Source organism: Geotrypetes seraphini, chromosome 12 (genome assembly GCF_902459505.1).
Source record: "Geotrypetes seraphini chromosome 12, aGeoSer1.1, whole genome shotgun sequence".
NCBI classification, from domain to species: Eukaryota; Metazoa; Chordata; class Amphibia; order Gymnophiona; family Dermophiidae; genus Geotrypetes; species Geotrypetes seraphini.
The window spans coordinates 92978410-93001245 of record NC_047095.1 but is presented as its reverse complement, the minus strand read 5'-3'; the positions used below and the strand labels follow the sequence as shown (position 1 = coordinate 93001245).

The 22836-nt window shown below is 44.3% G+C and overlaps 1 protein-coding gene across 1 annotated transcript in view; it reads right to left on the bottom strand.

The window, feature by feature from the left end:
• Window positions 1–22836, bottom strand: part of RGL1 (ral guanine nucleotide dissociation stimulator like 1) — a 301090-nt gene that overhangs the window by 56734 nt on the left and 221520 nt on the right. The window contains exon 7 of the mRNA XM_033916403.1: window positions 10438–10653. Coding sequence (XP_033772294.1) covers window positions 10438–10653 — 216 coding nt within the window. The remainder of the gene's footprint in view (window positions 1–10437; window positions 10654–22836) is intronic.

Sequence of the window (22836 nt, the reverse complement as noted above, 5' to 3'; positions counted from 1 at the left end):
GTATATTGAAGGTTCTGGCAATTAGTCAAAGATAGGATAAGTGGCTCAGGTGGGGAGAAGAGGTGGTGTGACATTTTTGGGGTTCATAAGAGTACAGGGCTTTGGAGTACCTTTCCACCCTCATTAATCTCACTTGCCCTATGTAGAGAAAGAAGGGGAGGGAGTTTGGTTGATGTTACTCTTTTATTGTATATGCTTGTTCTATTATGATGCATTATTATTTGTACTGTGCACCTTTGGGATGCGCTGGTGTTGTATTTGCTGTGTTTGCATCAATACAAATTGTTTGAACCTAAAACCACTCACTCCTCCCACTTGATGTTCTAAACCAGTGGTTCCCAAACCTGTCCTGGGGGACCCCCAGCCAGTCAGGTTTTCAAGATATCCCTAATGAATATGCATGAGAGAGATTTGCAAACCTGTCACTTTCACTATATGCAAATCTCTCTCATGCCATATTCATTAGGGATATCTTGAAAACCTGACTGGCTGGGGGTCCCCCAGGACAGGTTTGGGAACCACTGTTCTAAACCAATCAGTATTCACTGATGAAAAGGCAGCACTTAAACAGGCAGCACTTCTTCACCAAAAACAAATTTTCAAATAAAAGCAGACCATTCCACACATAAGTTCAAACCCTTTGTTTGAACAGTGTCAAAAAAACATAAATCCACTTTTGCTTGTGTTGTCTCAACCGATGCCTCATGTTACCCCTCTTCTGGGTCTCTTCTAATTGCTCCAATACCACACACCATAAAGAATCAAAAGCATGTTTCTGGTGCTCAACCATAGTTTCCTCAAACCGCCTGGTGTTCAAACAAGATCTATGCTCAATAAGCCGAACTTTCAATGATCTTGAAGTTTGGCCAATAGAAAGGAGTCCACATGGGCACTGAATCAAATATATCACCCGCAAAGATGAGCATGACATAGAACTGTTAAGCATACACCATTTGTTCAAAACAGGATGTTTACGTATATTTAGTAGTCTCCATCATCACAGGACAAAAACCACATTGTCCACATTTTCGGTGTCACAGAGCAACTCTACTGAGCGTAATTGATTAGGACTCAAACTATCTCTCAGACTGCTATTTTGCTCAGATGCAAACAAAACCCTTACATCTTCAAAGCAACTACCCTAATACTGATTGGGTAAATGCAACCAGAGCATACTAGGGTGGTAAAATTCCTTGATGAAATCAAGGCCTGCTTTATGGAGTTTCTGGTTCAGGAACCGACAAGAGGCAAAGCAATTCTAGACCTAGTTCTCAAAGGAGCGCATTAATTGCTGTGGGAGGTAATGGTGTTGGGACGCTTGATTACAGTGATCATAATATAATCAGATTTGATATATTCCCTGGGGTACATTTCACACAGGAAATGCAATAAAATAGCATTTAACTTTAAAAAAGGAGACTATGATAACATGAGGAGAAAGGCAAAAAAAAAAAAAGAGGAACAGCTGCAAAGGTCAAAAATTTACATCAGGCGTGGATGTTATTCAAAAATGTCATCTTGGACGCCTAGGCTAGATATATTCCATGTATTAAAAAAGGAGGAAGAAGATCATATGGCAGCCAGTGAGGCGAAGCGTGCTATAAGAGCTAAAATATTTTTAATTTTTAATTTGAGTGCAATTTTTGAATATGAAAATGGGGGGATGATATACGTATTTGTCATGGATTACAATTTTGATTGAATTTAGGTGCTATTCTAGTGTAATATGATTGTATAATATTGTTGCACTTATTTTTGGCTTCAAAATGAATAAAGATATATATATATAAAAAAAAAAAGAGCTAAAAGAGAATCCTTCAGTAAGTGGAAGAAAAATCCGACTGAAAATAATAAGAAACAGTACAAGGAATGGCAAATCAAGTGCAAGGCACTGATAAGGAAGGCAAAGAGAGACCTTGAAAAGAAGATTGTGCTGGAAGAAAGAACACATAGTAAAAACTTTTTTAGGTATATTAAATGCAAGAAGCTGGGAAAAGAATCCGTTGGACCACTAGACGACCGAGGGGTGAAAGCAGTGCTCTGGGAAGACAAGGCCATAGTGGAAAGATTAAATGAATTCTTTGCTTTGGTCTTCACCGAGGAAAGTGTGGGGGAGATACCAGTTATAACAATCCTGCTGGTATAATGTCTATCAAAGGGCAACGTTTATCAAAATGTGGAAATTGTAAACATATTAAAAATTAATACGAATGTTTTTCGGAAGCTTCTCTCATATTTCTGTAACTCTTTTGTTTATAAAACCAATAAAATTATTGGAACTGAAAAAAAAATGTGGAAATTGTAGTGGTTGTGTTAATCTTTTATTGTCAATATTATTAGTGCGGGGGAAAAAGGCTTCAAGGGCTCACAGGTACCTGACGTTAGAGAGTTCTTGTCAGGTTCTTAGCCTTAAGACAACCCCCTGCACCTCTGTGGCTTATTCCATCTTATTTGCTTTTAATTTTTGCCATACAAGCATGTTGTTATTAAGAATAAGAAGACTGGTGATGACTAACATATGCTGCTTATAGTAACACACAATTGTCTCTTTTAGGTTATAATTGTGTATCTCCTGCCCTGATGCAGCCCCGAGTGAAACGGTAGCGTGCCTCATTGACAGGAAGAACTGAAAATCCAGAGACCACTGCAGCAAGAGCCTGGCAATACATTGAATGGTAAGAACAGCAAAATAAGTGTTATTTCTCGCTGACTTTTCAGATAATCATTGTAGAGCACCACACATTTTGAGAACTCTAAAGGAAGATTTATTTGAGCTTTTGCATATAACTTTGAATGAGCCACAATGTATAAAGTACGATAACTACTGTGTTTCCCTGAAAATAAGACAGTGTCTTATATTCATTGGGGCCCAAAAAAAGGCACTAGGTCTTATTTTTGGGTAGGGCTTATTTTTTTCATGTACATGATCATCTCTCTCTTCCTCTCCACCCCAATTCTTCCTCTTTCCTTTCCCCCACATGATCAACATCTTTCCTTCTCTCTCACCCAAAAAATGTGCCTTCCCTCTGCAGCATCTTTCTATCCCTCCGTACCTCCCATCCCCCTGTGCAGCAGAACCCTTGCCCAGCTTCCATCCTCCCCTCCCTCTCATCCTTTGTGCAGCAGAACCCTTGCCCAGTTTCCATCCTTCCCTCCCAACCATCTCCGCTGTCCGCGACCATAAATACCTTCCAGCAGAGGAGCGTCGGGCCATAGCACTCATAGGCTGCTTCGTGGCCTTCTCACTGGGGCCTTCAGTGTACTGATGACATCATCAGTAACGCAGCACAGGAGGCCCCAGCGAGAAGGCCGTGACGCAGCCTGTGAGTGCTGCTGGCCTGACGCTCTTCTGCCGGAAGGTATTCATGGTCACAATCGGCAGGGATCGGTTGGGAGGGAAGGATGGAGGGTCAGCGGGGGTTCGGCAGTTTGGCTGCACGGCGGGGGCGGGGGGAAGTGCAGCTGCCTATGACTAGGGCTTATTTTTGCGGTAGGGCTTATATTAAGACCTACCCTGAAAATCATGCTAGGGTTTATTTTCGGGGAAACACGGTACAATGAACAGGGGGTTTTTGAGCCTGTGAAGTTTCTTCCCTTTCTAGCACTGCCTGTAAGGTAAGTTCTGGCGGCGTGAGGGGATCTGAGGCTCTTTCCCCTTTGATAGAAATATGCCAGGGATGCCCAGTCTAAAGTCACAAAAGATTTAAAGAGAGTTTGTGAATAGTGGAATAAAATAAGAGGGAGTAGGGTTGGATAGATAAATAGTGGGGGTTCCCCAGGGGTCTGTGCTGGGACCACTGCTTTTAACATATTTATCAATGATATAGAGATAGGATTAACTAGTGAGATAATTAAATTTGATGATGACACAAAATTGTTCAAAGTTGTTAAACTGCAAGAAGATTGCAAAAAATTGCTAGAGGACAATGGGAGACTGGGCATCAAAATAGTAGATGATATTTAATGTGAGCAAGTGCAAAGTGATGTATGTGGGAAAGAGGAACCCGAACTTTTGCTACATGATGCAAGGTTCCACATCAGGAGTCACCACCCAGGAAAAGGATCTAGGTGTCATCATTGGGGATATGTTGAAACCAGGGCAGGATTAATTCTTCGAGGGCCCCTAGGCACACAAGTACACTGGGCCCCCTGGCCCTGCCCCCTGCCCACGCCCCCATTTATCTGTTTTCTTATTTACTTCTTTATTTCCCCTTGTATTTCTTTCTTTTTTTTTTTTTTTATTCAAATCAAAGATTAGTATACCAGTGCACAGTTTTTCTTTTATGCAACCCCCAAACATCTCTGAACAAATCCCCCTTCCTTCCCTTCCCACCTACTTACCAAGGACTTTAACTCTGAATCCTTTCCATACATATATAAAAGTGTTCAAATATATTGTAAAGCAGTAATACTATCCGAAATATAAGTCTATATTAATAACCAAGTTTACAACGCCTCTCAACTGCACTAGAGAGCTGCACGGGAACGGGGACGCGGCTCGAGTGGCTACCAAGGGAGGGGGGCGGTCCGTCCCGCCCCGGGTGCAGCACAGCCGGCCAGGTCCCCTTACTTTTATGGCGCTTCCCCGACCGACCGACAACAACCCTGGTCCGACAAACCTCCCTGCCCTTAACCGCGAATCTAAATTACCTTCTTACAGCAGCTGTAAGAAGGAAATTTAGATTCGCGGTTAAGGACAGGGAGGTTTGTCAGACCGGGGCTGTTGTCGGTCGGTTGGTCGGGGAAGTGCCATAAAAGTAAGGGGGCCTGGCCGGCTGTGCTGCACCCGGGGCGAGAGAGAAGGAGGGGGGAGAAGGATGCTGAAAGCACTGGGGAAGACAAAGGGGTGGAGAAGGATGCTGAAAGGCCATGGAGAAGACGGGGGGGGGGGGAAGGACACTGAAAGCATTTGTGGAAGACAGAAGGGGGAGAAGGATGCTGACAGGACATGGGGAAGATGGGGGGGGGGAGAAGGACGCTGAAAGCACATGGGGAAGACAAAGGGGTGGAGAAGGACGCTGAAAGGACATGGGGAAGACGGGGGGTGGAGAAGGATGCTGAAAGGCCATGGGGAAGACGGGGGGGATGGAGGACGCTGAAAGGCCATGGGGAAGAAAGAGGGGGGAGAAGGACACTGAATGAAAGGACATGGGGAAGACAGAGGGGGGAGAAGGACACTGAAAGGACATGGGGAAGACAGAGGGGGGAGAAAGATGCTGACAGGACATGGGGAAGATGAGGGGGGAGAATGACACTGAAAGGAAATGGGGAAGAGAGAGTGGGGAGAAGACGCTGGCAGGGAAGAAGACAGAGATGCCAGACTATGGGGGGAGCGGAGGGAAGAAGATGGGTGCCAGACCAATTTGGAAGGGGGGAGAAAGGGAGAGGCACAGTAACAGAGCAAATGGAAGACGCAGAAGGAAGAGAGACAGTGGATGGAAGGAACTGAATGAGAGCATGAGGAAAGCAGAAACCAGGCAACAAAGGTAGGAAAAGAATTCTATTTCTTTTTTTTTTTTTGCTTCAGGATAAAGTAGTTTTGTTGTGATTTAGTTGTGTTGATAAAAATTTATAAACAAAAGAGGCTCTGGTAGAAACCCGTTTACAAAGTATGTATTCTTCCCAATTAATATTTCCAAATTAATAAAGTCTTTTTGCTTATTTGTAAATGGGTTTCTACCAGAGCCTTTAATTCAGTAGCATAATTAAATGAAATAACTATTTCTGAAGTTTATAGGAACGGGCGGGGACGGAGGGGATTCCTCACGGGGACGGGCGGGGATGGAGGGGATTCTTCGCGGGGACGGAGGGATTCCTCACGGGGATGGGTGGGACTCCTCACGGGGACGGGTGGGGACGGGTGAGACTTTGGCGGGGACGGGTTGGGACGGGTGGGATTTCTGTCCCCGCACAACTCTCTAAACTGCACTCTACGTCAACCAACTGTAACCCATATGTATGGATAAACAACCAAATCTGCAACTTCTCTAGTATGTTCCACTTCATGTATGTTAACTTGTAACGAAACAACAAGGCCAGCAGTCCACCAAAGAATCCAACATGAAAAAAAGAAGATCGGCAGAAAATAAGGAGATTCAAATCAGAAAATAAAATTAAATATTGAACTAAGGCCAGTACTGGGCAGACTTGCACAGTCTGTGTCTGTATATGGCCGTTTGGTGGAGGATGGGCTGGGGAGGGCTTCAATGGCTGGGAGGGTGTAGATGGGCTGAAGTAAGTCTTAACAGAGATTTCGGCAATTGGAACCCAAGCACAGTACAGGGTAAAGCTTTGGATTCTTGCCCAGAAATAGCTAAGAAGAAAAAATTTAAAAAATTTAAATTGAATCAGGTTGGTCAGACTGAATGGACCATTCGGGTCTTTATCTGCCATCATCAACTATGTTACTATGTTAGGTGCTCCCAAGAACCATGCCCGATGCATTTCGCCAAACAAGTCTAGTTAATGCTAACAGAAACCATGTCTTTCATACACACAGAACACAGATACACCCTTACCCAGTATGGAATAAGTAATCACAAAATAAAAATAGAAATATGTAGATAAAGGTTAAACTGAACCACCAAAAAGCCAAACCGCATACAGTGAAACACCACAGAAACAATGACACATAGCCCCCTAATACTCTGCAAAATATAAATAGAGCAGATGTAAATTGCAGAAACCGACAAACAATAACCACTTTACAAATTAATAAATAGAAATAAAACAAAAATTGAAAATAAGAATATACCATTTCATTGGACTAATCCATTCTTGAATTAACTTTCAGAGGGCCATAGCCTCCTTCAGGTCAATATAGTACACTGCTGTTACATTTTACTGTTCTGACCTGAGAAAGGGGGTTTTGATCACTAAAAGTTAGTAAAAAAAAGTATTAAAATGAGTCAAATAAAAAGATTACCTTATTTTCTGTTAATAAAAGTTTAATCAATACAACTACAATACTATTTTATTCTAAAGTAACAAAAAAATCTTTACTACCTTTTGTCGTTTCTGCTTTAATCATCTTGTCTTCACTCTTTTCTTTCTAGCCAGCATCTGTTCTCTCTCTGTCTTCCATGCATCATCAGCCCCTTCTATCCACTGTCCGCCCTCTCCCTGTTCCATATGACATCTTCCCTCTTTCTATGCTCCTTCCATACTGTCTATCCTGTGCCCCGTCTCTCCTTTGTACATGATTGATTTCAGCTCTGCCACCTCTCCATTTTTCTCTCTGTCACCATCCCCTCCCCTATGCTCTGGCATCTCTCTCTTCTCCTTTCTTTCCTTCCTACCCCACGGTCTGGCATCTCTGTCTCCTTCCCTTCCTTGATTCCCTGGTATCTCTCTCGTTTCCTTTTCTTTCATATCTCCCTCCCCCTCCATGCTCTGACATCTCCTCTTTCCTTTTCCCTTGGTCTGGCATACGTTCCTCCTTCCCTCCGTGCCTTGGCATCTCTTCCTCCCTCCCTTCCCTCCAAGCCCTGGCATCTCCTTTCATTCCTTCCTTGGGTGCAGCAATTCTCTCCCCCTCTGCTCCTTTTCCTCCTTCTGTCACCCCGTCCCCGGTCGGCAGTGCAGTCCCTAAGTGGGTGCTCCAAGGCCTGGCATCATGAACTTCTTCAGGCAGCAGCAGCATTCACAATTTGCTGCTGTTGCCGGCTTCAGGCCTTCTTCTCTGTCGAGTCCTGCCTTCATGGAAACAGGAAGTAGGCAGGACTCAGCAGAGAGGAAGGCCCAAAGCCGGCAACAGCAGCTAATTGATGACATCATCAGTGACCTGGCAGAGGGAATCACCAGCATAAGGCTGCGAACCGCGAAAGAGCCTGTTTAGAGTGCTGCGGCTGCCGACGAGTGATGGAGGGAAGTTTGACGGTCATCTCGTGGTGGGAGGGTTGGCGGGGAGGGCCCGGGACGATGGCTATGACGCTGGGGGGGGGGGGTTGGGGGCTGGGAGAATGACTCTGCTGTGAATCCAGTGAGGGTGAGGGAGATACCCAAATGGCCCTATAGAACTGCACCGGCGGGCCACCCTGACCGTTTTGGGCCCTAGGTCCGTGCCTACTGGGCCTATCCTTTAATCCGGCCCTGATTGAAACCCTCAGCAAAATGTGCAGTGGTGGCTAAGAAAGTAAACAGAATGTTAGGAATTAGCAAAGGAATGGAAAACAAAGACGAAAATGTTACATATACCCTTGTATCACTCTATGGTATGGCCGCACCTCGGATACAGTGTGCAATTCTCAAAAAAGATAAAGCAGAATTAGAAAAGGTACAGAGAAGGGGGACGAAAATGATAAAGGGGATGGGATGACTTTCCTATGAAGAAAGGCTAAAATGTCTAGGGCTCTTCAGCTTGAAGAAGAGACGGCTCAGGGACAGTGGTATAGTAAGGAGAGGCAGGAGGGTGGACCACCCCGGGTGCCATATTGGTGGGGGCGCCCCCCCATGCCATGCTTTCCCCCTCCCTCTCCCCCTTCCTGTACCTCTTTAAATCTTCGCCAGCATGAGCAACTTCTCCAGCCTGCTGCTCGCACCAACCTGGCTTCCCTCTGAAATCACTTACCGGTAGCAGGACCAGAAAGTGACGTCAGAGGGAAAGCCAACGTCGGCACGAGCAGCAGGTCTGGGGGCAGGGGGGGGTGGTAGGCACAAGTGTGGCATGGGGGACAGAGAAGAGGGCGTGGGGGGCCACTGCCCCAGGCACCTCCTACCCTCACTATGTCACAGCTTAAGGGATATATGATAGAGGTCTATAAAATACTGAGTGGCGTAGAATGAGTATATTTGAATCGTTTGTTTACTCTTTCCAAAAATACTAGGACTGGGGGACATGCGATGAAGCTACTAAGTAGTAGATTTAAAACAAACTGGAGAAAATATTTCTTCACTCAACAGGTAATTAAACTCTGGAATTCGTTGCTGGAGAATGTAGTGAAAGTGGTTAGCTTAGCAGGGTTTAAAAAAGGTTTGGATAATTTCCTAAAAGATAAGTCCATAAATCATTATTAAGATGGCTTGGGAAAATCCACTGCTTATTTCTAGGATAAGCAACATAAAATCTGTTTTTCTCCTTGGAATTTTGCCAGGTACTTGTGACCTGGGTCGACCACTGTTGGAAATAGGATACTGGGCTTGATGGACCTTTGGTCTGTCTTAGTATGACAACTGTTATGTTCTTATGTACTACATAACAGGCTAGGGAACTCCCAAATTGGTGGTCCTTGACTCTACTATGCAGGGATGTAGCCTTAGGTTGGGACAAGTATGAAGGGCCCATCCACTGTGTGCTCAAGCCCACTCAACAGTGGTACACCCTTGCTGTAGCTGGTGGAGATTCCTAAATCTGCCAACTGAAAACATCTTATTAAAGCACCCAGAGCTTCTATCAAGCCTAGCAATCAGCATCGGCATTCATGGTAGCTCAGGAATGATGCTGCTGACAGCTGAGCTTGGCAGAAGGGAGTTCTTTGTACCTTTGAAGGATGTCTTCAGCTACTGTACTTATATTTTAAGTTGAGCTGGGAGGGAGGTGCTGTAGTAGGGTCACAGAAGAAATTTCGTGCCCACCCATTTTGTCTGCTGTCTGGCTTCACCACTGCTACTATGATGGTCACTAATTCTCCCTCTGGAATATTACCTTTTCCAGTTACTTTCTTCCTCTCCTTCCTTGACCAGAGAGGCATAGGTAAGGTGACCATTTATTTTTTTCCTCAAAATGGAACTCCCAGCAAGCTGACTGAAAGGGAGCGGCTGCAGCAGATCAGTCCTTTTGCTCTGACTCTACAGATAGCAAGGAAGTAGAGGAACTGTGTTCTAGGGACTGCCCCCCTATATATTAAGCCCTAGCTACAAGAGTTCTTTAAAATGTTTCCGCATTTTCATAGCTTTGTGGGAAATGGTTGGGGCGGGAGAACTGGTAAGAGGGCATGTCGTAGAATGTCATGTGACTAGTCAATCAGGCAAAACAGGGTGATGTAATTTGCTTCTGAGATGTGTTATAAAAAAAAGTGCAGAAACATTTTGAAGATCCCTCGTATAACCATTAATGTACAGCAATAAGGCAGTTCTTGATAGGTGTCATTGACTCATGTTCAAGTCCTAGCGACTTGATGAACATCATCAGGTTTTCGTGGCAGAATACAGAAGTAGATTGCCAGGCATTTCTTCTGCACAGTATAAATTCAATGCTGTCACTATTGTCACATCAAACATGATCCTTCGCCTCCAACATTGCCCATCTGCTGCTGCCCAAATGGATGGTACATCGTTAGTCTGACATCTCCCCTGAAACCTGTCCACCTTGGGAGACCCAGTAGCACAACAAGCCCATATATTGTGACTGGAGATGCAGTTCTTAAGACCGGATTAATCTAAAACAAAGATATCCCACCCAGGAGATTGGATTGGAATAATCTAAATAGAAGACCTTACATGGGAGATATTGATCCATTTCTCGATGATCTTGGCCCTCTGCTGTGCTTTCAGGTCTTTACTTCTCAAGATCGTGTTCACAACGCAGTTGGTCACGGCGTTGAACTGTGTGATGGTGGCTCTGATGGTGGGTGCCAAGTGCTTGTTCTCTTTCTTATCCCGACGGGACCAGATGCAGCCCAGACAATGGTGCGGCACAACTTTCTTAAAGAGTTCCTGTAAAGAAGCAACAGCATTATAAAAGTCATGGATTCATTTTCCAAGGTCAAATGCAAAAACAACTGCACAGACAAAATAGATCTACATTTCGTGGTTAAACAATCGTATGCCTTTCAAAGGTTGTTTTTAAAAAAAAAAAAATTTATTGGAATTATACAATACATAATTAGAATACATAAATAAATTAACAAGCATGCCAGTCAATAAGTATTGATCAAGGTAATACAGACAGTCAAAAATAGACAACTGTCAGAACCATAAAGAACCCTACATAAAATTCACCAATAAGCACAATTATCCAAAGAGCAGAAAAATATAACATACAACATGTGAACAAACTCCATAACTACCTTTTCAAGTAACCAGAAACTAAACCCAACCCAACCCTCCCTCATCCTTCTTCCTCTAACCATTCAATTTAAACCCTTGTTCAAAAAGAATTATGTTTGAAAGCCTAGCCTAGAATAAAAAGTTTTCTAAGCTAATAGATACTTTTCTTGAGCTACCCTGTGAGCATAGTGTTATGTCCAAACATCCTCTATGCATTACTGTTGCCATTTGGGTGGTCCACTGACCAAGAGCAGGTTCTATCTATTACTGGAGGATACATTTTTTAGTTTCTAACAGGCTGAGTAACAAGAATAAGTGTAACCCTTTATCCTAGCAGTCTCAAACACGCGGCCCGCAGGCCGCATGTGGCTCTCCAGGTGTTATTTGCGGCCCGCAGTCTGGACACGATCAACAGCATATCTCTTCCCCTTTCCCTTCCTTTTGGAGCAGCAGTGTGTCTGGCCGGCTCATTCTATTCAAAACCGCAGGTTGGCGGCTCCTCGCGCTATCCACTCCTGCATCGGAAGCCTCTCTGACATCACAACATCAGAGAGGCTTCAGTCGCAGGCGCGGATCTCGTAAGGAGCCGCCACCCGCGGCTTTGAATGGAACGAGCCGGCCAGACATGCTGCTGCTCCACAAGGAAGAGAATGGAAGGGGAGAGGAAAGAGAAATGCTTCTGCTACATAGGAAAGGGGGACCCTAGGGAAATGCTGCTGCTGCTGCTGTACAGGGAAAGGGAGAGGGAGGGAAAGGGGAAGAGAAATGCCTCTCCTGCACAGGAAAGGGGGAAGGGAAATGCTGCTTCTGTTGCTGCTGCACCCAATTGGGGAAAGAGAGGGAAGGAAGGAGAAGGGAGAGGAGAGGAACATGAGAAGAAGCCAAGTTCATGGGAGGGAGGGAAGGAAATGAGATATCAGACCATGGAGGGGGAGGTAGAGATGCCAGGGTATGGGTGAAAGGAAGGAGACAGAGGAAAGGAAGGAAAGAGATGCCAGGCCATGGAAATAGGACGGAAGAAGAGAGAGACAGGAAGGGAAGGTAAGACATGGAAACGTAGATTTTGAAAAGAAAGCAGAAAAATTGAACATTAAGTTAATGCCAAAGATGGATGCAAGGCAGAAAGTGAAGACAGAGAGAAAAACAGTCAAAGGACAAGAAGGCCCTGGAAACATAGTTGAAAGCACAGAGAAATAAAGTCACCAGACAACAAAGGTAGGGAAAATGATTTTATTTTCAATATAGTGATTGAAATGTGCCAGTTTTGAGAAAGAAAATATATTAAACTTTAAATGTGAGGGCTGCAGAGAAAATAGAATACTTGGAGGGCCGCAGAAAAAATAGTTAATGTCTTATTAAAGAAATGACAATTTTGCATGAGGTAAAACTCTTTATAGTTTATATATCTTTCCTTTTAACTGTTAAAGGAAAGTTTTATAAACTATACAGAGTTTTACCTCATGCAAAATTGTCATTTCTTTAATAAGACATTAACTATTTTTTCTGCGGCCCTCCAAGTACCTACAAATCCAAAATGTGGCCCCGCAAAGGGTTTGAGTTTGAAACCACTGCTTTATCCCAATTATCTAATGCAGACTCCATCCAACAAAAGCAATTCCCAATATTGTGCACATGTCCCACTGCCTAACCTGTTCCCCAAAAGACCTAATTTTGGGCCAATGTCCTATTAGCCACATTACATTTAGGACAGAACTTTGAATCAGAAATGCTCCTCTTGTGCCTCTTGACTATATCAACACAACTAAAATACAGTAATTTAAATTGCATTTCTTGCAACTTAAGGGTCCTTTTACTAAGGCGCCCTAGCTGTTTTAGCACGCACTAAATGCTAGTGCATCCATTATAGTCTATGGACAAATGCGCTAAAATGGCTAGCGTGCCTTAGTCAAATGACCCCTTAGGGCCTGTTTTATGAAGTCGTGCTAGCGGTTGCCGCGTGGCAACAGCCCAGAAGCCCATACAGATTTAAAGGGCTTCGGGGCTCTTGCTGTGCGGCAGCTGCTAGCACGGCTTCGTAAAACAGGGTGTTAGTGTCCCATACTCCCTTCATAGAATCACATAAATAATGCACACCTGTCTCCCTAGTCTTCTATCCCAGCTCATTTAATCCAATCCGCTATGTAAAATCAGTAAGTAAACGGCGAAGGAACAATAAGCCACAGTGGTTTACTGCGGAGATCTCAGACCTGATCAAGGAGAAGAAAAAAGCATTCATCTCTTACAAACAATCAGGGAAGCAGGACTCTAGAGCAGACTACCTGGCCAAATCAAAAGCCGTCAAAACAGCAGTCAGGGAAGCTAAATTCCTCATGGAGGAGTCTCTAGCAAAGAACATCCAGAAGGGAGATAAATCCTTCTTCAGGTATATCAGTGATAGAAGAAAAAACTCAGGCGGGATTGTACGTCTTAGGAAACCAGACGGAGACTATGTGGAAAAGGATTCGGAAAAAAGCCCAACTATTAAATGAATACTTCTGCTCAGTCTTCACCCGAGAAGCGCCAGGGCTCGGCCCTCAGCTACAGACAAGGGTTGGCTCAGTTGACCCGTTTAGTAACTTTGAGTTTACGCCCAGCAGTGTCTACGGTGAGCTGTCAAAGCTCAAGGTTAACAAAGCAATGGGGCCGGACAACCTGCACCCCAGGGTGCTTAGGGAGCTGAGTGATGTCTTGGCGGAGCCACTGTCCGCGCTCTTCAACCTCTCCCTTAGTACAGGCAGCGTCCCGTTGGACTGGAGGACGGCTAACGTCATTCCACTCCACAAGAAAGGCTCAAAGATGGAGACAGCAAACTACAGACCAGTGAGTCTAACATCGATAGTGAGCAAACTAATGGAAACTCTAATCAAACACCAATTAGATAAGATCCTGGATGAGGAGAATCTACGAGATCCCCGACAACATGGATTTACTAAGGGGAGATCCTGCCAATCCAACCTGATCAGCTTCTTTGACTGGGTAACGGGGAAGCTGGATATTGGGGAGTCCCTGGACATCGTGTACCTGGACTTTAGCAAAGCATTCGATAGCGTACCACACCGCAGGTTACTGAGCAAGATGAGTTCTATAGGATTAGGTAACACATTGACGAAATGGGTTGGGAGCTGGCTTGGAGGTAGGCTCCAAAGGGTGGTGGTGAACGGCACCCCCTCCGAAATGACGGAGGTGATTAGTGGAGTACCACAGGGCTCAGTCTTGGGCCCAATCCTATTCAACATCTTTATAAGAGACTTGGCAGAAGGGCTTCGAGGTAAAATAACATTATTCGCCGATGACGCCAAACTGAGTAATGTAGTGGGCAAATGCACAACAGACGAAGATTCAGTGCCCGACAACATGATGCACGACCTACTCCTACTGGAGCGATGGTCTAGGACATGGCAACTAAACTTCAATGCCAAAAAATGCAAAGTTATGCACCTGGGCAGCCAGAATCCATGCAAGTCTTATACCCTTAATGGCGAGATCCTAGCAAAAACGGTAGCAGAACGAGACTTGGGGGTAATCGTCAGTGAGGACATGAAGTCTGCCAATCAAGTGGAGCAGGCTTCGTCCAAGGCAAGACAAATCATGGGCTGCATACGAAGGGGTTTCGTCAGTCGTAAGGCGGAAGTCATTATGCCATTGTATAGATCCATGGTGAGGCCCCACCTGGAGTACTGTGTGCAATTCTGGAGGCCGCATTATTGCAAGGATGTGCTGAGACTGGAGTCGGTGCAAAGAATGGCCACCCGGATGGTCTCGGGACTCAAGGATCTACCATACAAAAAACGGCTTGACAAATTGCAGCTATACTCGCTCGAGGAGCGCAGAGAGAGGGGGGACATGATCGAGACGTTCAAGTATCTTACGGGCCGCATCGAGGCGGAGGAAGATATCTTCTTTTTCAAGGGTCCCACGACAACAAGAGGGCATCCGTTGAAAATCAGGGGCGGGAAACTACGAGGTGACACCAGGAAATTCTTTTTCACTGAAAGAGTGGTTGATCGCTGGAATAGTCTTCCACTACAGGTGATTGAGGCCAGCAGCGTGCCTGATTTTAAGGCCAAATGGGATCGGCACATGGGATCTATTCACAGGGCAAAGGTAGGGGAGGGACATTAAGGTGGGCAGACTAGATGGGCCGTGGGCCCTTATCTGCCGTCTATTTCTATGTTTCTATGTTTATTTTTCCAATATATGACATTCTGTTATGCAGTCAAAGCACACACACACCCAACCAGGACTACCCAACACCTCACACCAATGAGTGACAGTTATTTCCTCCACTAAAAAGTAGTTAAAACCCTGCCATCAGAGCCTTTTCTCTCATCCAATCTTGTTTTCCCATTTAAGCAAGGTTATTTGGAGGGGCATTTTCAATATGGCAGCAAAATCTGAGTTTAGCCATTTTGTAGAACCTGCATAAAAATCCAGCGGTGAATATGACCATTTTTAAAACTGAAAAAGTCTATCTTTTTTGTTTTAGAAATGGTCATTTCTCAGACATGTGTTTATCCTTTTGAACCATCTTCGAAAAAAAAAAAAAAGAAAGAAAGAAAAACGCACAAAACAAGCCATTGAGATGTAGTAGGGGCCAGCAAGGGAGAAGAGCGTGGGTGGGACTAACATGTACAAGCATAACTTACTACACTAAAGTGCCACATTTAGGCATGTGCATTTATGTCTGCTACTGACATGACGTAATGAGCATAGATGCCGAATTACCCTTGCATTCTATAATGGAATCTTGGCTCACAGATACCATTATAGAGTTAGTGTTCCATGTGATCAATCTAGACACCTAAATTGTGGTGCCCAGGTATAGAATTGCTCCCTTATGTATTGTCCAATCTGAGCTTTGTAAAAATTAATTTGACTTGTTTTCTGTCTAACTTCCTTGTATTTTTTCAGAATGTGTGCTATTTTCTGTACTTTGATTGCGGAGTCCTAAGTTATTGTTTCAGTATATTATCACCTTATTTGCCTTGTACAATGATTATATCTTATAAATTTGTGTTTAAATTTTAAATAAATAAAAAAACATTGCTCCTGAGTGTTATTATTGTTTTGGCCATATTGCAAAGTAATTACGTTTTTGTCCCTCTCCTGTTCTAATTGACATCAGTTCTTGGTAAAACCTCCTTTGCTTCCATGTGAATATGTAGTTTTGCTTGTTTTGGCTGCCCTTGTTCCACTGGGAATTATTTGATTTTAGATATAAATCTGATTCAGTGCTTGATGCCAAAATGTCATTTTGAGGTGTAACCATAACCAAAGGAAACTGGGAGAAAGACGATGCTGGTTCCAACATCAGATTCAGCAAGCAGTCCCAGCCCAGTAGGTCCTCTCTTAGGGGATACTTAAAGAATGCACATAAATACCGGCATTGTATTCATTTACATGTGTAAATGACCTCTTGAAAAATACTGACTACTACATTCATTGCAGGTGTACACTAGGGTGAAGTTTGAGTGGAGCTTGCTTGGAGTCTGCACTTATATACATAATTATAAAATTCCTTAATTTATGTACATACTTGTGGAAAACAGGTACTAACATGTACGCCAGCCCAATGGTGTGATAAGGGGGGGCAGAGGTGAGGACCACCCTGGGCGCCATTTTCATGGGTGGCACCGCCACCTTTCTGCCCCAGCGTACCGCTTTAAATTTGGTCGGCACAAGCAACATCTTCCATTTGCAGCTTGCGTTGTCGTCGGCTCCCTTCTGACATCACATCCTGGTCACGGGATCAGGACATGATGTCAGAAGGAAGCCAATGCTAGCACAAGCAGCGGGTGGAAGATGTTGCTCGTGCCGGTGAACATTTCAAGAGGTAAGCGGGGGGGGGCACTCAAGTGATGGGGAAGAGTAGGGGGGCATCCAAGCAGCGGGAAAGGAGGGGTGCATGGCACAGCCATGCAGGGTTCCACCACCCCTAGCGCCAACCTTCCTCGCTAGACCACTGCACCAGCCCTCCTGACTCCAGCATGAATACATTCCGAGTCTGGATGTTAGAGTGCTCCTATGAAGAGATGGCCGAGACTCTCTCTCTTCTGAAGGGGTGTGCTCACTGCCTTTGCAGCTTTTCTAGCTCTGGCTGGAGCAGAAGTTGAGCAGTGGCCGTGTTGAGCAGTGGCTGCATTGTCAGTGGCCGCGTTGTCAGTGGCTGCATTGAGCAGTGGCCACATTGATTAACAGTGGCTGCGTTGTCAGTGGCCACCTTAAAAGTGGCCGCCAATCACATGTCAATCATGCGAGGGCGCCAGGTACAGAATCGTACCTCTGACAAAGGTAGATACCAGGGTTTTCCAGGCCTACATTTCCAGCACCTACCTTTGATGTGAATTGCATCTCCATAGGAGTTTTAGGCTGCCTAATGTCACTTCCGGTATTAGGTGGTCTAAAGTGCCTACGGAGGCACAATTCCAGCGCCGATTTTTAAGCACTGGTAGGCGGCTTGAAATTCGTGAAAAATGGCATTTAAATGGCATTTTTTACTGAGTTTGGATGCCTACTGGAACCAAAAACATCGATGCCAGTTAGAGAATCTGGGCCAGGGACCCAATATTCGAGACAATTTAAACAGCCAGGAGAAGCTCCTGGTCATTTAAATCACTTGTGTGGGGTTAATTGGGCATTTTCAATAGCACTTAACCAGATAGTACCATTGAAAATGCCCGTTTAGCATTCAAGCTGAAACTGGCTATTTTGGGGGTGTTCTGGGGCACAGTTGGCACTTAGCTAGCTAAGTGCCGATATTCAGAACTTAACCAGTTAAGATAACCACATAAAGAGGACTGCAAAAAAACACAGTCCTATCTTTATGCGGTTTGTTGTGGTCAGTTAAATGCCAAATATCACACCTAACCAGCTAAGTTTGGTCTGACTCCCTATACCCGGAAATTCAATATGAAATCCTGAGCAGGGCCCAGCATTGAATTTCCAGGTTTAATGCCAGTGGCAGTCAGCAAAACATTGATCGTCACCAGCTGAATATTGGGTCCATTGTATCTACAGCTTTCTGCAATACAATAAAGAATATGCAGACTTGGCAAAGAAAAACAGATCAAACATGCCCTTCTAAACTGCTGACTTCAGATGAAAATTGAGCCATTCACTAGAAAGAGAATTCCAGCTTATTTAATGAAGCCACCCATCCTCTAAATCATGTTTCTGCAGAACAAGAAATAAAGAGCTCTGGGCTTCCAAAGCCCATAGGATTTAATCAGAGTACACTGATTATCACTCTAAGAATAAACATATCTAGCCATTTATCTGCCACCTTCTCTTGCATTTTTAATTTATACTGGGTTTTACTAAATGGCGCTAGAAATTTTTAGCATGGGCCAGCAAGGTAAATGCTCCGAGGCTCAAAGGAATTCTATAAGTGTCAGAGTATTTACTTCGTAGGCCTGTGCTAAAATCCTCTAGTGCCGTTTAGTAAAAGGAGCCCTTAGTTATTTGGCTTTAATTCACACCTTTTCAGCAGTAACTCAAGGTGAGTTAGATTCAGGCCAGTTCTTTTTTACCCAACGTGAGGTGGACACCTGGAATGCGCTTCCAGAGGATGTTATAGGGCAGAGTACGGTACTGGGGTTTAAGAAGGGATTGGACAATTTCCTACTGGAAAAGGGGATAGAGGGGTATAGATAGAGGATTACTGCACAGGTCCTGGACCTGTTGGGCCACCGCGTGAGCGGACTGCTGGGCACGATGGACCTCGGGTCTGACCCAGCAGAGGCATTTCTTATGTTCTTATGAGGCTCTGGCCCAGGGCGCTAAAGCTAAAGGACACCAAATGCCCTTGGCCGAAACATCATTGGCCCATAGGAGAGCCACCTCCACAAGTCAGTAGTAAACGAACAAACAGTGGAGATGTCCAAAACCACAAGAGTGCTTGTTTATTTCAAAACTCTGCTTTATTCATACTCAACACGTACATGTTTTGGCCTAAACAGCCTGCCTCAGGAGTCATATTTTTAATGCATCATATTTTGCAGAGTGAAATATATCACTTATTGAAACATCATCACAACAGGTTTTGCATAGTGAAAAGTATCACTAGTCAGAATATTAACACAACAAGCACCAAGTAGCTGTAACTTTTTGCCATTTCTGTTACATTGATTTTTGTTGCACCTTCTGGGATTTCTATTATTTTGTGGTAGCCAAGATTAGTTTGAAAGGAAAGTCGCTTCTGCCACCGTTCACCGCTGGACCACCAGGGATTTGAAAGACTATTGGCTGTGATCACTACCTGGGATCAGAAGAAGTGACAGAATCTGCGGAGGGGATAACACTGCATGTAAGGTTGTGTCTGGAGTTTTCAAGCATACCTTATCTAATCTTGGCTAACACAAAATAATAGAAATCCCAGATGGTGCAACAAAAATATATGTAACTGAAATGGCAAAAAGCAACAACTACTTGATATTCTGACTAGAGATACTTTTCATTAAGCAAAACCTGTTGTGAAGATATAGTAACATATAGTAAATGACAGCAGATAAAGACCTGAACTGTCCTTCCAGTCTGCCCATAAGATATACTCATTAAAAATACATGATTAAATTAACTTGTTTCTTCTTTGAACATGTTCTGATGAGTGATATATTTCAATCTGAAAAGTATGATATATTAACAATAAAAGACTCCTGAGGCAGGTTGCTTGGGCCGAAACATGTGCGTGTCGAGTCATACGAATAAAGCAGAGTTTTGAAATAAATAAGCATACTTGTGGTTTTGGATATCTCCACTGTTTGTTCGTTTCCATAAGTTAACCTATCAACACTTCCTTCTTCCTCCGCCTCCCTCTTCTGATGCCACGAGGGGGGGGAGGGCCAGTGGTAGCAGTTCTTCCCTCCTCTGACGCTGCTCCTCCTTCCTCGTGGTAGCCACCCTATGAAGATGCATTTTACTTGAAGTTGAGCCATCACTGACTAATTTAACAGCAGATATCAATTCTTGCATTTCAAGAATTCAAGATTGGGCTTCCTCTGTACGCATGAAACTAAATACCACTTAAACAAAACTTTTATGGTTTGGCCCTATATTACACAATTTACCTTCTTCCCTGCAATTAAATTCTGGTTATATCTTGAATATTGAATTTTCATCCAGAATCCTGGGGTTTGTTTTGGATTCTACTCTTTCTTTGACTAATCAAATTAATAATATATTGAAAAAATGCTTCTTTAGTCTTCAGATGTTGAGGAGGGTCCATCATTTTTTTTCATCAGCAATATCTTGTGTTGGTCCAGGCTATTATATTAGCTCATCTGGATTATGCAAACTCTTTATATCAGTTTAAGTAAGTGCAATCTAAAGAGATTGCAGCTTATTCAGAACATGGCTGCCAAATTAATATTCGGTAAGAGTAGACATGATCATGTTGTTCCATTACTGAGGACACTGCATTGGCTTTCGGTTTATTGGAGGGTTCAATTTAAGTGTGCCAGTGTTGTATTTAACATTTTATATGGAATTTTCTCCCCATTGCTTACTTTTTCTTTCAATTCCCAACAACCCCATTCCTCTAAGGCAGGGGTGTCCAATGTCGGTCCTCGAGGGCCGCAATCCAGTCGGGTTTTCAGGAATTCCTCAATGAATATGCATGAGATCTATTTGCATGCACTGCTTTCAATGCATATTCATTGGGGAAATCCTGAAAACCCGACTAGATTGCGGCCCTCGAGGACCGACATTGGACACCCCTGCTTAAAGGAATACACAAATTTAAATTATTATTCCCTTCTATTAGGGGTATTAAAACCCTGGGTAGGCTTTCTTATTCTATGGCATTTGCCTTGGTAAAAATCTAGAATGATCTTCCTTCAGAAATTAGACTTCTTCCATCCTTGACATTTTTTAGGAAAACTTTGAAGACGTATCTTTTCCAGAAATTCTTAACTGATAAATAAGGGACTGTAACAGATGAATTTCTGGCCAATCATTGTTTTCCTTTGTCTTTCTAATTAACTTTGTGAACCCGATCGAGTCCCTAGTGAGAACGACCCGGTATATAAGACTAGGCAGTAGTGTCATAGAAGGAGGAGAAGGGTACTGGCCAGTGGTAGGATGGGGCAAGAATTGGGAGCGGGGCATGGGCTGGGACACCCTAATCTCCTGAGCTGGCCCTGGATTCAGATACACTTGGTATCACAGGTGGATCTAAGAGAAGAATCATCACCAGATCAGTTTAAATCTAAATTAAAAGCTTTCTTATTCAGAGATGCATTTAATGTTTGAGCGTCCTTTTCAGGACGTCAAATGATTAGCTACTTTTAGCCCTTTTATTTTTTTAGCTCAACTATGGATTCTAACACTCCCCTTCCTTTTGTTTTTCCCGTTTATGTTACTTTCCTATTTTTTACATTGTAGTTTTTCCCTCTTTATCTTATTGTATCTCTAAGTCTCTAGTCTTAATTGTGAGTCTTTAAGTGTTGGTCTTTGTAAAAAAAACAAAAACTAAACTTATTGGGTTGGTTGTTTTTTTACTGTACACCGTCTTGAAACTTTGTCTAGGCGATTAATCAAATTTTTAATAAAACTTGGAAAGTTGAGAAAACTTTGATTCAATGTATACCATCTATATAATAAAACCCTAAGCGGCGCATGCGCACTCCTCTCTGCATGTTCTGTATGTCCGTCACAGGCAGGAGTGCGCATGCGCGCTTAGCTGTGGTCCATTGACGGAGGCAGGAAACACGCCGCTACTCCTCCATCGCCAGAGAAACATCGCTATGGCTGGCTGCTTTGCACAGCGAGGAGGTCGTTGGGAAGCGGGCAGGTGCTGACAGCGGCCGTCGCGTGCAACGAATTGGCACTCAGGGGCAAGGAAAATGGGAGACGGGCCTTAATGGCCTTTCGCGAGCTAAAGTGGCCGAATTCTAATTTAGAAACCGGCAGCAGGCAACACACCGGCAACTTACTCACTCTAAGCCAGTTCGTTGTCCCCCCCCCCCCCCGGTGCACCCAAACCCCCGTTGAGCCTACCATCCAACCCTCCCACCGCAAGACAAGCACAAACCTCCGGGCTGCAGCAGCTCAACAGCACTCTAAACATTCTGTTTCGCAGCCTTCTACTATCTTGATTTTCTCTGCCGCATCCCTAATGACATCATCAGAGACGCGGCAGAGGAATTCAGGACAGTAGAAGGCCGCAAAGCAAAATGTTTAGAATGCTATGGAGCTGCTGCAGCCAGGAGGTTTGTGTTTGTCTTGCAATGGGGGGTTCGGCTGCATGGCAGCGGTAGTGATGGGGGGGGGGTAGATAGAAACATGCTGCAAATACCGAATTCTACTGTACGGGAGAATGGGGGGGGGGTAGAAATGAAAGGTTCTATTGCACAGGGGGATGGGAGGCAGGCAGGCTGGCTTCGGGTGGAGGATGTGGGTGGAACAAAGTCTAAAAGGCATTGAGGGGGGCATTGGAAAGAGCCACTGGGGGCACTAAGGACATAGGAAGGGGCACTAAGGACACAGGAAGGAGGCACTGGGGGCACTTAGGACATAGGAAGGGGCACTGAGGGCACTAAGGACATAGGAAGGGGCACTGAGGGCACTAAGAACACAGGACAGAGGCACGGGGGGCACTAAGGACAGCACAGAGGTACTGGGGGCACTAAGGACATGGGAAGGAGGCACTGGGGGCACTAAGGACATAGGAAAGGACACTGAGGGCACTAAGGACATAGGAGACACTGAGGGCACTAAGGACATAGAATGGGACACTAAGGACATGGAAGGCGGCACTGGGGACACTAAGGACATACTAAGGACATAGGATGGGACAAAGAAAAAAAAAAAACAGACAGACAGACAGACATCTACTCTAGCACCCGTTAATGT